This window comes from Glycine soja, chromosome 20 (genome assembly GCF_004193775.1).
Source record: "Glycine soja cultivar W05 chromosome 20, ASM419377v2, whole genome shotgun sequence".
NCBI lineage: Eukaryota > Viridiplantae > Streptophyta > Magnoliopsida > Fabales > Fabaceae > Glycine > Glycine soja.
In genome coordinates, this window is record NC_041021.1 from 44,958,600 (window position 1) to 44,975,375 (window position 16,776).

Sequence of the window (16,776 nt, forward strand, 5' to 3'; positions counted from 1 at the left end):
ATGCTGGATGCACCAGCAATGCTGCTGGGTGCACCTAGCAACACCCTAAATGAGGTGGGCCACGCTAAACTGGGCTGGCTTGCCAATATCTTAACATTTAATGCATATCAGTATTAGTATAAATTATTAATGAGTGTTTTTTTTCCTTGAAAAGAGTAGTTGGTTTAAGTAATATTTTAGAATCAAGAAGATGAATTTTATTTTTCCAAAAGAGGTCCTAAACAAAAAAAAAAGATTTAAAATTTTTTCAATTTTTGAACGCATATTCTTAAAATTACTAGACTTAAAACACCCTGCACATGTTTAAAAATACTAGAAAATAGATTATATTCTCATAATATAAATAACTTTGAATTATTATTTAATAACAAATAAAATTATTATATATAATAAATTCATTAACTTTTACAATAAAATTAAAATATCATTTTAGTCTTTTATACTTTTTATTATATTCCATTTAATACCTTATTTTTTTAAAAGTTTAATGTAGTCTTTTATGTTCTCAAAGTGAGTTAAAATGATCCTTTTAAAATATTTATCCTTTTTTTAAAAAAAAATTGTGACATAATTTTTAATTATTTTTTACTAATTCAAGATATAAAATTTATCTTATTAAATTCAGTGACATGAAAACTATGAATTCCAAACATTGTTCAAAATAAAATGGGTCATAAATACGATAGAATTGCATGAAAAAGAGTTTCACGAGCAACCAAAAAGAATGATATTAGATTTTTAATTTTTTTATTATTTATTAGATTCACTTTTATGTGATTTTCATCTTTTTTTTAGGACACTTTTGGTTTGAACATGACATATAGTTTTTCGTTTGTGTGAGCCTAATAGGACAACTTTTGCACCTTAAATTAGGCATTTCAAAATAAATAAAAAAATCATCATTAATTCAAAAGGATCACTTTTATTCACTCTAAAATAACATAAAATTCTGTATTAAATTTTTTAAAAGATAAAAGATTAAATTGAATATAATATAATAAAATATAAAACACTAAAATTATATTTTAATTTTACAATAATTATTTTAAAAATCTTACCAATAATATTCATACGTGGTTCACAATGTAAGAATTTTTACGAATAACCATTAAACTAAAAAAAAAATAGGAAACTTATTGAAAACTTCATATTATCATATAGCTTTGCATTTGTATGTTTTATTCCTCAGCCCTTGAAATGTTTTTTTAAGGTAGAAACGTTAGAAATAGACTGCCACCTTAAACTCTCAAGTGATTTAATTCGATTAACAACTCCTATTAATTAATACTACTTGCAACCTCTAGGGAATTCGTAACCTGATAAATATAATGTGGACTTTTATCTACATATATGTTTCTATGTACATTTTAATGCTAACTAAGGACTTCACTTGTCCCATTAACTCCTCCCCAAACCAATCAATTTAAAGGCTCATTGAATGTTTGAAAACAAACTTGCAAATACAAGTAGTTGGAAATCGAAATCACAATTTCATCAAGAGAAACAATCAACACCCCACACCAAATTAATAAACATAAATTCTTTCAACTCTCTTTGTTTGATTAACTTCTGTTGGGAAAACTCGGACTTTTTTACTTCGTGAAATTAAGATAAACACTTAGTAATTAAAGGTAATAATGAGAGTACATGATTATAATTCTTCAATATGAAGATTCTTCTACTTTACAAAAGAATAGTAGGGTTAGAAGGATGTATTTACAAAATTGACTCACTCTACGGTTTCCGACTTAATTGGGGAATAATAGAAAACCGACAAGATGTACTTTCTTTTCCTCGAGGACATCTCGAATCCAATGATACCTTATGTCAATATGGAGGGGAGTAAACACCGAATAGATTTACATTGGTGGACTAAGAGATATCACATAAGAGAACTTGACACCACACTTTAATCCAAAACCTTAAGACTCAGGTTTATGGGTCTTCCTCACTTATATGGTGCTCCACTTTTCTACTTTTGTCCAATGTGAAATTTCACCTCACACTTGAAACCCAACAATCCCCCTCTCAAGTGTGAGTCTCTTCCACATGGTAGTCTCCCCCTCGACTGGAAGTCATCCACGAGTATAGCCATTAGAGCCCACATGCTCGAGCTACTTGTGGTACTTGCACCGTCACTTCATCTGCGAGACACGCTGCCTAGACTCACCGCCAGAAAGACTTTCGATACAAGGGATCCCCAAGGCTAAGATACAAGGACAACTCGGATGGATGACATCTTTACCACGAGAGAGAATATTTCTTTAAAGTCAATTTTGTAAACACATTCGTGGATCATAGCAACGACCTTCTGATCTAGTAACTCCCACTGAGCGTCACTCTTACCTTCTACCTTGTCTTTGTAGATGATGGGCTCATGCAAATCCTTGCAGTATAGATGATCTTCCATAATTGTTGGAATCCCTCCTTAATTGGAGAGGTTCTAGAAAATTCTAAAGCTTTCTAGAAAAGTGTAGAATTTTCTAGAACGTCCTGGAGAACTCTAGAGTAGTGTAGAACTCTCTAGAAGCTTGTGGAAGAATGTGGAAACCTCTAGAATATTCTAGAGATGTGTGGAACCTTATGAAAAAGTATGGAAAGATATGAAATGGGGTAGAAGAGTGTAGAGACTTCTAGAGTGTGTGGAGCATTCTAGAGAATTAATCTCCACCCTAAGATACAAGTAATCTCCACCATTCATTGTGGAGGTGGAGTAGTATAAATAAGGGTAGGAGCCTTCATTCCTAACTGATCCCAAAATAAGAGTGAATTCACTTCTTGGAGTGAGAAAGCTAGAAAGTTAGAGAGTCTATTTGAGAGAGAAGATAAATAGCTTTGGAAGTCTTTATCCTCAAGCTTGAGTGAGTCAATTTTGTAAACACATCCTTGTAACCCTACCATTCTTTTGTATAGTGGAAGAATCTCCATATTGAAGAATTATAATTGTGTGCTCCCATTATTACCTTTAATTATTAAGTGTCTATTTTAACTTCACGAAACGGAAAAGTCTGAGTTTTCCCAACAGCTTCAACTCCTATTTGCCAATGGTTATGTTTTACCCCAACAAGGAAGGGTTTCGAGAACCCTCTCATATCTGTGCTCAATTGAAGCAATCACTGTTTGAGACACTAACCATTTGCTACCCTGTAGCAGGCAGAAGAGAAGACCACACCTTCATCACTTGTAATGATGAGGGTGCACTTTACTTGGAAGCCAAGGTGAACCTTAACTTGATTGAGTTCCTCACACCACCAAAGCTAGAATTTCTAAACAAATTGTTCCCATGTGAGCCTAATAAGATGCATTCACATAGAGAAACCTTGCCCCAAGTACTTGTACAAGTGAACATGTTTAATTGTGGTGGAATAGCTATAGGCACATGCAATCTCCATACTCTTCTTGATGCTATATGCCGCGGCTCTAGGGAGGAAGTAGCATTTCCTGATTTAAGTTCTGCTTCCTCTTTTTTTCCACCATTGAATCATTTGAGTTTGCATGACCATGTTGATCAAAATAATGAGGATTCAAGTGCACAAAAAATGTGCACCACTAGAAGGTTTGTGTTTGGTGTTGAATCGATCAACACTCTAAGAGCTGAAGCAAAAGATGGTGATTATGATGAAAGTTCAAAGCCTCTCTTACTAGATATGAAGCACTGGCTGCATTCATTTGGAAACACATGACACTTGCATGCAAGATGGAGTCAGATAGCACAAGACCAGCAGTTGCTATCCATATTGTGGACATGAGAAAGAGGATTGGTGAACCTTTCTCTAGATACACCATTGGCAACATTTTGTGGCCAATGATGGTGTTTTGTGAAAAAGTCAATGCAGACACTAGTGTTAGATATTTGGTTAGCATTGCCAGAGAGAAATTTGGAAAGCTTTCAAGGGAATTGTTTTTAATAGTGAAAAGTGATCCTAATATCCTAGGGAGCACTCAGTGTATGGATCTGCCTCAAGGTATAGAAACAAGAAGTCCAATTCCAATGACAAGTTGGTGTGGTTTGAATTTCAGTGGGCTAGATTTTGGTTTTGGGAAGCCTCTGTGGGTTGGTGTTAGAGGAGGGGATCAGGAAACTCTCCCTAATGTAGCTGTTATCATGGAAACAGATGAAGGCATGGAAGCTTGGTTGACAATGGAAATGTAGCATATTGCTAACTTGGAAAGAGACAATGAGTTTCTCATATTAGCTTTGCCTAATCCTAGTGTTTCAAACGTCTAGTTTTGACATCTGCAAATGAATTAACTTTTCAAATAGAAACATTTGAAATACGTGTCTGCACAAAAGAATGATAAAATGTTTGTTGATCTCCACAATGGTTGAAGTAATCACTTATAAAGCCACTGTTAAAGACAAAGACATCTTGGGGATAAAATGAAAAACAAGTGGATGTCATTTTTGTCTGGCCCAAACTAATTAATAGGTATTGAATTAGAGGGAAAATACTAGCTTGTTAGACAGAAAAGCTAGGTAACAGCTTTTATAGCAAACCAACTAGGTGCACAGTGCACTGCAGAGCTAATAAATTTAATGGAATCCTGAAATAAACTAGTTCCACATATAATCAGTGTCAGGAAGCTGAGCAAAGATTCAAAGATAATTTTTGCTTTCTACTTAGCTATTAGTTTCTTCAAGTAGTCAGCTGTAATTTTTAAATTTCTATTTTGTATTTTCACAGCCATCTATAACCATACTGCAGTCATGTACCTATACCTACTAATACTGATCAATTATTAGTTCAGTTCATTATTTTTCTATCGTACATGAGTGATAGAAAAAATAAGTATTGTGTCAGTAATACTAATTATGTTTGAATTAACAATACTGATTACCTTTTACATTACTAGTATCATCCAAGTTTTATAGTGTTGATCTTACAAACAAATATCAATTGAACTTGGACTAGAGTACTCTATATGACATGAAAATGCACATAATAGAAACTGCATGGAATTGCAGCTAGAGTCACTACTACTGCGTGCAGTTGTCGGTCCACATCACATAATTGAAGATAGAAGTGGCTAGCATGACAGTATGGTAGTGAATACTTTGTAAAAAGGGGAGGTAAGGCAATATATTTGATGATAAACAAAGTTAGATTTGAGTTTCTTTTTCAGTAAGAATTTTATTTAAAACATCATCATATATATACAAAAGAGATGTATATGGTGTTTCTTATATGTTGGTGAGTGCAACAAAAAGGAATATAAATTAATTCAAGGTTATTCAAAACTTAATCTATAACATTCAGCTTAAATTACAATAAAATGAGAGAAATCTAAATATATGAGACGGTATAATTAAAAATAACTTAAAAAAATTAATTGATATTATCTATATCAACAAGATATATTTATTTTTCGATAACCAATCACATAAAAATTCTATAGTTAAACGTACTTAACTTGAAATAATTATGAGATATAAATGATTTTCTAGAAAGTTTTTCATAAAATCAATTCCAAAAATTCAAGATCAATTAAATTGAAAATATGTGGTGTAGCATATGTGTCGACAACAGGAGTGGTGACATTCACTGTGGCGAGAGTAATGAAAAAGGCCTGGTCAAATGTGGCTAGAGTACGTGTTTTTAAAATAAAAAAATCATAAAAATATTTTTATATGGAGTTAAAATCATTTCAAGTAAATTTTAGTCAAACACATTTTGATTAGGTAAATTTTTTTCTTTTCTAATTTTCGAATAATATATCTATTAGTCTATTGCTATTAAATATTATTAATATTATATGTGATATAAATAATGGTTTTATTTTATTTGATTTTTTTTGTTTGATTTAATTAGATATCAAACATGTAATTTTAAGTATTTTACTTTTAGTATATGACGAATATAATATTTTGAAAAATAAATAAAGAAAATTACTGTTTCTTTTATTCTAAAATAAGTGTTATTTTAGATTTTGTTACACAATTAAAAATAAATTGATAAATAGATGAAAAGAAATAATAATTTTATAAAATTAATCACATTAAATAGGTAAAAGAGAGCACTATTAATATTATATTTAAAAACTAAATTAGCACTTATAAAAAATAATAAATATTAAATTAAAAAAAATTAAAATAACACTTATTATAAATTTTTTTTTCAAACGCAAAAACGTAGGGAGCAGTATTTTAGTCATAAAGGGGGTCACTCCACAACTTCCTAGCTACCAACTACAACAAAAACAACTTTTATTAAAATGGGGGTTGGTGGGGTTTTCCGGTACCGTTGTAATCACTGTATAGTGGATCAGGTTTGAAAATAATACGTACGGTAATTATTCTTCAATTTATGATAATCTGGTTTATTGTCATTCGACCGCTATGATTGATTCTGCATGAAAATCTAGTTGTCGGAAATTAATGTAGGCGATAACCAATTATTTCTTGCTTAACCATATCTTAGTGTTATTAAGTATCAATTTTCAAACAAAATTTATGAACAACAATGAAAATTAAAGACTTCAAGAATTGTGCTCATCTTCATTAAAAGAAAATAGTGTCATGCTTTGTTTTTTTTTTTTCTTCCTAAAAATAAATACGAGTAGATAATACTAGTAGAGGTCTCTGTTCTAGCTCTGTTTACAAAAAAATATGGAACCACAACTACAATTATTTTGATAATAGTAGATCAAACATAAGGATTAAGGGTTAGGTGGCATTGCAATTATTGAAGTTATATAAGTTGCCCGTGTATCAAAAATCAATTGATAGTGATTTAGCTGAAATTAATTTTTTTAAAAAAAATAGGTGTTAAAGGAGGCTGACGCCAGAGCAAACCCAAAATAAATTCCATTATTCATGTGGGGCCATATATATAGGACTACTAAATGATCAAAATTGCAGTTAGAAGGGTTAGTCCGGGACTAGGGAGCAGAGTTTATGTTTTAACTAATTAAGAAACCTGGGAATAATTTGCCGCTGAAATTGTTATGCTATTGTGTGGTTTATCTTTTTCGTACTAAATTTACATTTTTCTTTTGTAAGGAAAATTTATTAGAAACAAGCACATGGAATGTTCTGACTTCAAACACAAGTACACAAAAAACATGGCAAAGTGATTAAGAGCTTGAATTGCGGCAATAGAAAGCCTAATGCAGCTTCAGCACAGAAGTAACAAAAAGATTTGCTTTTGCAAAGAAGGCTAGCCTCTTTTGAACTAAACCAATTTGTAAAGTATACCTTTATCATATTCACTACATAAACATAACACCACATAGGCTACGAGAGAATGCCAAAGATAAGACGCGCCTTATATATATTACTTCTCTCTCAACACATTTGTATGTTGAATAAAATAAGCAAAACCATCATTGTGAATTGAAGAACCATGTTAAAAAAACTGTACTCCTTATGTCCCAGAATAATTGTTTTGGGTAACACAGTTACACAGACCCCAAGAAAAATAACAAATAAATAAAAAATAATAATTTTATAAAATTAATTTTATATTATCATTAATTTAGTTATTTATAAATTTTGTTCTCAATCATTAATATTATAAGAAATATAAATGAAAAAAATAATTAATGTTACATTGGAAAGTTAAAATGATCTCCTGAATTTCTGTATAAGCAAAAAAAAAATCTTATTTATTGAACTTAAATATAATTAAATCTAAAAATCTTGTCTTATTTAATACTATTATTTTTAAAACGTTATTCATTTAATTAATTCTATTTTTTATTTTTAATGATTTTAGTTATTTATAATAACAAGTTACAATGAAGAACATTTTAAAAATAATTTTATTTTTTTATTTGAGATTAATAAAATTAAATGACTTTCTTAATTAATATGAAATTAATTATTTTTATTTATATACTAGTCCAGAAAAAGTATTTATTTTGAGATATTTTTTTACATAATAATTATAATGGAATGGAGGAATTAGAGTGTATTCTAGTTAAATTCTTCAATTAATGCAAAAACATCTTTTTCATATATAATGATTGATGCAATCTGAGGGAACAGAGTGACCTTGTTTAGGATTTATTTTTAAAATTTGTATTATTATTCCATTATATTTTTTCAAATTAAAAGATTAAGAATATTATATATATATATATATATATATATATTATTTGAGATAACAACTCACTGTTAAACGATAATAGAAAATTAATTGATTAACTACATAAAATTAAACCAACTTCTGTAATCCTTTTATACTCAAAAAGATATTTGTTAATATTCATACCAGTATTATTTAACATTTGAAATCTGTTGAACGTAAAATTAAATTATGTTAATTAGGAAAACTTTCTAAGTCAAGTTAGCCTTTTTCATATTGTCAGAAGCCTAAAGAAAAAGAAGTTAACGCGGTTGATATAGTTAGAGGGGAAAATGAAGTTGGAAGTTGGGGGAAAAGCTAATATATAGATGAAACAACCGTCCATGACATTATATCCCTCTGCTATCTCGTCAAACCAACATGGACTACCAACGTCTACTCCTCAAACCTCAACAACACTCAATTTTAACTTAGGTTTATTAAATGCTTCATTTAATCTTTCTCTTAACTAAACCCAATGCTTTACTACAAAATACTACTACGTACTAACAAGAAAAACAAATGCAAGCTATTGAAACTTTAACATATACACATCTGGTCATCCCAATAAAAACTATAGTAAAAACAAAAAGGAATGGATTATCTATCTTTGTATTAGTGAATTTTCATGTCTTTAATTACATTGTCAATTTTGCAATTTTTTTGGAAGAAGTAGTAGTTGCTAATCATTTTCGCTATCATCAGTTCGTCACAACAAATACTAAACAATTAATTATATATTGTAAATTTTATCACGCATTTATTTTAATAGAGAATATTTTTATTAACTATATTTTAAATACATAATGGATTGCACGCACTTTAATTAATTAACAAGGTTTTGCTTGTCAAATAAGTTTTCCCTAGAAAAAACTAAGAAACTCCAGAAAAACACCAAGACACTTAAGAGAGCGAGAAAAGTTAATTAAAATGGCAGGTGAAGAAATTGGAAATGGATTCGGTGATTTTGAGGAGAGAAAAATAATTCACCATGACTTTGTCTTTGTCTTTTTCATTAAGTTATACTGACTGACACTTTTTTTTATTCGTAAAAATTGACTTATTTAAATTGTTCTCCACTAATTATTATTGTTGTTATTATTATATTACATCTTATATTATAACCACTCTTAGTTATGTAGTGCCAATTAACGGTTGAAAAAACCATCTATCTATTATGCTTATTTAGTTTATTGGCTATCAAACTTTTGATGGTGAATTATTTATTTATTGTGTGCAAGACACATGCATGTAATTCAGATATATATGATATTAGTGATAATTATGTTATAGTTTTTGAAATACTGTCGAACTTGCAAACTATTGATAATTATAAAAGATAAATGAAGTAGTAATAATTATAGATTGATATCTTTAGTTTTAATTAACGAATGCCAAAATTAATAAAAATACGCATTAATACCATTAAAACTCATTATGCATCTCTCTATACTTAATAATAAATATTCATTTAATTCTTAAAAATGGGCATTTAAAACCTACTTTCTATTAAATATCACACTAATTAATTATTAAATAAAAATAATAATTAAAAAGAAATTGTCTAAAATATCATATTTTAAGTAAAAAAAAAGTGTGCCAAAGTTTTCTTAATTTATATTAAAAAAGATTGGCAGCATTTGGTGAATATGCACTTGAAAAATTGAACTATATAAATAAGAAGTAAGAGAAGTAAATGCGTGTTTGATTCTATTTTTATGTCATTGTAGAACCAACATCATGTCACAACCCAACTTTTTTGTAACTTCATATTTCTTCACCTTCTATGCAGGAAACAATATAAGCTAAATTGCAGTCATACAACCATACATCACATTGAAAAATTCACTATTCATATTTGATTGATGTGATTAAGTGCAAAAGTTATTAATAAATAATGTGACTGCGAAAATTTGATATATATGGTTTTAATCCTATTTCAATAAAAAAAACGTTAAAAAATGATTAAAAATATATTATTCTAAACAAATCTTATATATATATATATATATATATATATATATATATATATAATACTATAAATTTTTATATACACTGACAATAATAAATCTCTCAAGTCTCACAAGATATTTTTTTCTGCGTTAATGATAACTCCACAGGTGTTCCACGAGAAGTTATAAACTATGTATTCTTCATAACTTGTGCATAAATGAATAAATTTAACATGATTTTATTACTATATGTGCATATTGAACGTGTGTCCAATCAAACACACTCAATATAATTAACACTAGTAGATGTTGTGCACTAAGCAGAATGTGATGGATGGAGGGCATTTTGGTACTTGAACATGATATGTCCTAATAAAATGCCTCTACAGAAACATCCTTTGAAAGCGTGCGTGTCTTGTGTCCACCAACCCCTCTCTTTCTTTCTTCTCCTCGTGCCCTTGCCCTACCCTTCTTCACCTCACTTACCTGTCCTTTTCCTAAATATTGACGAGTAAACTAAAACCACCACGCTCAATAACTTGGACACAGCACGGCCTCCACCACACTTCACCCACATCCACGTGCCACTATCTCAGCCCTCCATTCCCATCACAATCCAACGCCCACCTTACGTTCTCAACTAACCCATCGGCTTACCCACCTACACTCAATGTCACCTACCCTTCTATATATACCCCCCATTTTTTCTCTCTTTCCTCAGGAAAATTTTTCTTTCCCCACACCCCCACAAAAAGAAAATTTTCCATATACCATTCTTATGCAATCCCACCCTCCAATCCCACATTTGTGCATTTGTTCCATTCCAATTTCTAACTTCCCATGTACAATATCCACCTAGCATAGCTATAACATACACATCATTTATCACCCAACAACATCATTCACATATCTATACACAAGATCGAGAGAGAGAGAGAGAAGCAAAAAAAACAACAACCTTAATTTGAATTTTCCTATATCCTATAATATTTTTCTCTCCGACCAGGCCTTTTTTGAGGATGGAATATTCAAAGGAAATTCATAGCAATGGCAATGCAAATGGTTCATTGAATCTTTGCAATGGTAGCACGGACCCACTTAACTGGGGCATGGCTGCGGAAGCTTTGAAAGGTAGCCACCTTGATGAGGTGAAGCGAATGGTGGAGGACTACCGTAACCCCGTGGTGAAGTTGGGTGGCAAGAGCCTCACCGTGTCTCAGGTGGCGGCGGTTGCCACCCGGCACCACGGCGGAGTTACGGTGGAGCTGGCCAAGGAGACCCGCCACGGTGTCAAGGCCAGCAGTGACTGGGTCATGGATAGCATGGTTAAGGGCACTGATAGTTACGGAGTCACCACAGGGTTCGGTGCAACCTCACATAGAAGAACCAAACAAGGTGCTGCCCTCCAAAACGAACTCATCAGGTGATATATAATTATTTCATTTTTATTAAACTTTAATTGTCATGCATCTTAGTTACTATAATTTTTATAGTATCAACTAATCGTGTTACTCATAGTCTTGTTGGAACACCAAGATTATTTGTTAGCAATCATATATTTCATGGTATTCCTCCTTGTTTCTATTCTATATTTTACCTGAAATAAAATAAGTTTATTTTTGTAAAAAGAAAAATTAATCAAAGATCATCGTTAGTATAATTTATAAAATAATTCTTATAAATATCAATATATTTATTATACATATAATAATATATTTATTATACATATAATATCAATATATTTATTCTTATAATCTGTATTTATTTCGTTAATTGATTGATTAATTGGATATAAGTTATGTTGGTGGATCTGGTGTTTTATATCTACATATAACTGAATATTTTTAATTTTTAGGGGTACTTGGGGGTAGGTGGGTTACCAGTGATAAGCTGCATGCAATTAGGTAGAGAGTCGTGTCATGATGGATATAAGTTATGTGGATTGATTAATTCGTGTCCTTTTGTAGATTTGACACAGGTGAGTCTTCTTTTCTACTTTCGTTTAGGTTCGTGTATGGTTCTACTTTCGTTTAGGTTCATCTATTTATTTATCCTTTAGATATTTTTTTGTTCGTGTGATCTAATATTTTTTGGGGTTAGTGTTTATAATATATATATATATATATATATATATATATATAATGTTTTAGATAATATTTTTAAATAACATTTTGAATAGTAAAAATATATTTTAAACAATAAAAGTTATTATCTAAAACATTTAAAGATGATAAATTAGAAAAACATATTTTACTAATATTAAAATGATTTTTTTTATAGAAACGAAAAGGAAAAACATTAAATTACATGATGAAAAATATATTTAAACCTTTATTTATTATTAGATTCCAAAATGAGGTGAAAAAATAAATAAAATTGAAATAAAAAGAAAAAAATAACTAAATAATTATAACTTTTAATCAAGAAATACTTCTATGTGGTAAAGTCTGGATATAATAAGTTACTAACTGCCGCTTATGGAAGCGGTTATTGATGTTTTGTTTTGTAACCTCTTGTTTTAACGTATAAAATAATTGTTAGGCATGGAAAAATAGGGGGAAAGGGTAAAAAAAATCTCCTATGATATTTTTTTTATTATTATTATAGAAAACTCCTTTTTTTAGAAGAATTATAGAAAACTCCTATTATGCTATGAAATACTTAAACGATTGAAAAAACCTATGGAAAAAAAAATAAACATAAAAACTGTTGAAAGTTTTACATGTGTTGGTCACAAAAAGTCAACAAATGCTTAGCTTATGATTTTGTAGATTTTTCTTTATGCAAACATATATTTTAAATTTATCTGAATAAATTTATAAACAAGGATATCCCTCGCTCTATAATTGAAGCTAGCTAATTTTTGTAGCTTTTCTCTTACTTTTAAATAAATGAAGTGTGTATTTGTTTTATTTGGTGTGCAGATACGAACTTATTTTGGAAGCAGTTTTTCTAAATGATAAAATATTTAAGATACTTATCTCTATCCATAAAAGTATTTTAAATTTATTTGAATTAGTGTGGGACAATACGTTACCCAAAAGTTAAGATTTAGTACTTGAGGGTGGGGGATTTTTTCTAAAAAAAAAACAAAAATATTTAGTGCTTTTAATTGAATAATAATAATTATTTTATTCCTAAAATAATCAAAATAAAAAATGACCTTATTATAATTTTAATAGAAAAAAGTATGGGAAATACTTTATTCAAAAAAGTAGTATAGACTTTTACTTTATTTCTTATTTTCAAGAATTTGTATAAGAAATAATGGAAGTAAATTTTTACAATATTTAAAAATAAAAAGATATTTATATTTCTTAGAAAAAAATACCAATTGAAAAATAAAAATAAGAACAGTACCCGTTCTCTACGAATTATTGGTCACCCTTGCAAGTTGCATTTCTTTTGGTGTTTCTTATTGTGCAACAATGACTCGAGCATCCAGTGAGTGGTCCACTCCATTCCATTCCACGGTGTGTTTAATTAAAGATTATTTTGTAAGTTGGCGAGTGATATAAAGGAAAACCTTTTCCCTTTAAATAAAAATCTATAAAAAAGTATTATGCTTACAGCAATATTTATCTTAAACGAACATGCTGTTAAGTGAAGAAGGAAGTCATTACTTATCTAAATGTTAAATATTATTTATTATTATTATTATCATCATCTTCTAAATGTATGAAAAAAAAGACATAATGATCTAATATGAAAAAGAAAATAAGACAATTTTAAGAGGACACTTGTCCAATAACTGGAACATAAACAAAATTTTCCAGTCACACAACGAAGAGATGACTTGTCATTTCTGAATTTTGCTTTTGTTGTTTTGTCTTTGAGTTGATATCGTGCCGTTAAAGTCAAATCGTGGTCACGAAATTTGTAATTGAGGAAAATACTATATAAAAAATTACTAAAGAAATAAAAAAAAGTCATGTGACAGTAGAAGTGTTACTGTATTAGATTGCATGTGAAGTTGTGTGAAAAGTATGTGATGTTGTGACAGCGTAAATAAATATAAAGATATATCTATAAACTTACAGGTATAAAAATGTTGTATTCATGAGTGGCCAAAAATTCGACGCTGATACTGTTCGAACGACAGACCATTAATTAGTAACCGATATTGCGGTTCTTCCATTAGGCCAGTCTACATGGAAGCACCAGAACCACTGATGCCACTACCTCACTTCCATATTTAATGTTATATTACTATTTTTTCATTCATTCTTTATTTATTCATTAATGCTATATTGCTTTGAGAAAAGGAAATGAAGGATATACGACTTTAATGCATGTTTAAACTAATATATATATATATATAAACTGTTTTATTTTAAATAAAACAAAATACTGATTTGTTAAAAAGATGATCAGATCAAATATGCATAATAAAAGATAAAAAAGATATAGATAATTATCGCCATTGTACCATGTACAAAATTATATATTTTTCATTTAAAACCAATTTCCTATATACAAAAAAGAAAAGCGAATGCTGAATGTGAATGTGCCTAATTAAGGAGTGGAGGAAATTAATAGAAATAAAAAAAAAATTATGACTGAATTGTTATATTAAATGGTTATGACTGATTATTGTTATATTATTGATTGTTAATTAGAGATTGGTTGGTGGCTTTACATGATTGGGATGGGATATTATTTTAATGTACTTGTACTTCTATTCAACACAGTTGTTTGACTTAGTATGAATTATATACTTGGAAGACCACCCTTATTGATTATTCGATTCAGTCAGTATGTTTCTTAGTTGTTTGTAATTTTATTATTATTCATTATATACAATTCTTGTTATTTTAATTTAGTGTTGACACTCACAATTTAGAAACTACTTTGTGTTTAACAGATTTTTGAATGCTGGCATTTTTGGTAATGGCACAGAATCTTGTCACACCTTACCTCACTCAGCTACAAGGGCAGCCATGTTGGTTAGGATTAATACCTTGCTTCAAGGATATTCAGGCATTAGATTTGAAATCATGGAGGCCATTTCTAAGTTTTTGAACCATAACATAACCCCATGTCTTCCTCTTCGTGGCACAATCACTGCATCAGGTGACTTGGTTCCTTTATCATATGTTGCTGGCCTCTTAATTGGAAGGCCAAACTCCAAGTCTATTGGACCTAATGGACAAGTTCTTAATGCTAAAGAGGCCTTTCAACTAGCAGGAATTGATGGTGGTTTCTTTGAGTTGCAACCTAAAGAGGGTTTGGCACTAGTAAATGGCACTGCAGTAGGATCTGGCTTGGCTTCCGTGGTCCTTTTTGAGGCAAACTTACTTGTCATTCTTTCTGAAGTCTTGTCTGCAATTTTTGCTGAAGTTATGCAAGGAAAACCAGAGTTCACCGACCACTTGACTCATAAATTGAAGCACCACCCTGGCCAAATTGAGGCTGCAGCTATCATGGAACATATATTAGATGGAAGCTCATATTGTAAGGCAGCACGGAAGTTACATGAGATTGATCCACTTCAAAAGCCTAAACAAGATAGGTATGCTCTTAGAACATCACCTCAATGGCTTGGACCACAAATTGAAGTAATTAGGCATGCAACAAAGATGATTGAAAGGGAGATAAACTCTGTAAATGATAACCCCTTGATTGATGTTTCAAGGAATAAGGCACTACATGGGGGGAATTTCCAAGGTACCCCAATTGGTGTTTCAATGGATAACACCCGTTTAGCCATTGCATCAATTGGGAAACTTATGTTTGCCCAATTCTCTGAACTTGTAAATGACTTCTACAACAATGGTTTGCCTTCAAATCTAACAGCTAGTCGCAATCCGAGCTTAGATTATGGATTCAAAGGTGCTGAAATTGCAATGGCATCCTATTGTTCAGAACTTCAATACCTTGCCAATCCTGTCACCAATCATGTCCAAAGCGCTGAGCAACATAACCAAGATGTGAACTCTTTAGGCTTAATTTCTTCAAGAAAGACAGCTGAAGCAATAGATATATTAAAGCTTATGTCATCCACTTTCTTAGTTGCTTTGTGCCAAGCCATTGATTTGAGGCATTTGGAGGAAAACTTGAAGAACACTGTTAGGAATACCGTTAGTCAAGTGGCCAAAAGAGTTCTCACAGTTGGCATCAATGGTGAGTTACATCCTTCTAGGTTCTGTGAGAAAGACTTGCTTAAAATTGTTGATCGTGAGTATGTCTATGCTTACATTGATGACCCCTGTAGTGCAACATACCCTCTGATGCAAAAATTGAGATTAGTCCTAGTTGATCATGCATTGCAAAATGGTGACAAAGAGGTGAATTCAAGTACCTCAATTTTCCAAAAGATTGGTGCCTTTGAGGAAGAGCTCAATGCCCTTTTGCCAAAAGAGGTGGAAAGTGCTAGGATTGAAGTTGAGAATGGAAATCCTGCCATTCCTAACCGAATTAAGGAATGCAGATCTTACCCATTATATAAGTTTGTTAGAGAAAATTTGGGTACAACTTTGCTAACAGGAGAGAAAGTCAAGTCACCTGGTGAGGAATTTGATAAGGTATTTACTGCATTGTGTGAAGGGAAGTTAATTGATCCTTTGTTGGACTGTCTAAAAGAGTGGAAGGGTGCTCCTCTACCAATATGCTGAGAGGCTGCTACCTTTTTTCGTAAGAAAACCAAAATTTACTTTTCATTTTCCTATGATGTATGTTTTTATAAAGCTATTGGTCATGTATTTGAAACTGTTATAGGAATTTGTATTTCAATTTAATATATGTTCTTTATCTGTAAA

At 30.6% G+C, this 16,776-nt stretch overlaps 1 protein-coding gene and 1 pseudogene across 1 annotated transcript; both read left to right on the forward strand.

Annotated features, from left to right (window-relative positions):
* Window positions 1–4,228, forward strand: LOC114402155 (annotated as a pseudogene).
* A 6,494-nt stretch (window positions 4,229–10,722) lies between these two features.
* Window positions 10,723–16,776, forward strand: LOC114402244 (phenylalanine ammonia-lyase 2). The gene is made up of 2 exons (XM_028364747.1): window positions 10,723–11,441; window positions 14,883–16,776. The coding sequence occupies exons 1-2, from the start codon at window positions 11,038–11,040 to the stop codon at window positions 16,630–16,632; spliced, it is 2,154 nt and encodes a 717-aa protein (XP_028220548.1). The 5' UTR covers window positions 10,723–11,037; the 3' UTR covers window positions 16,633–16,776.

Excerpts from the sequence above, each read along its gene's own strand:
- LOC114402244 (XM_028364747.1), top strand. The coding sequence starts at position 11,038 with ATGGAATATTCAAAGGAAATTCATAGCAATGGCAATGCAAATGGTTCA. Across the intron at positions 11,442-14,882 it reads CTCCAAAACGAACTCATCAG|ATTTTTGAATGCTGGCATTT; the intron begins GTGATATATAAT and ends TGTGTTTAACAG.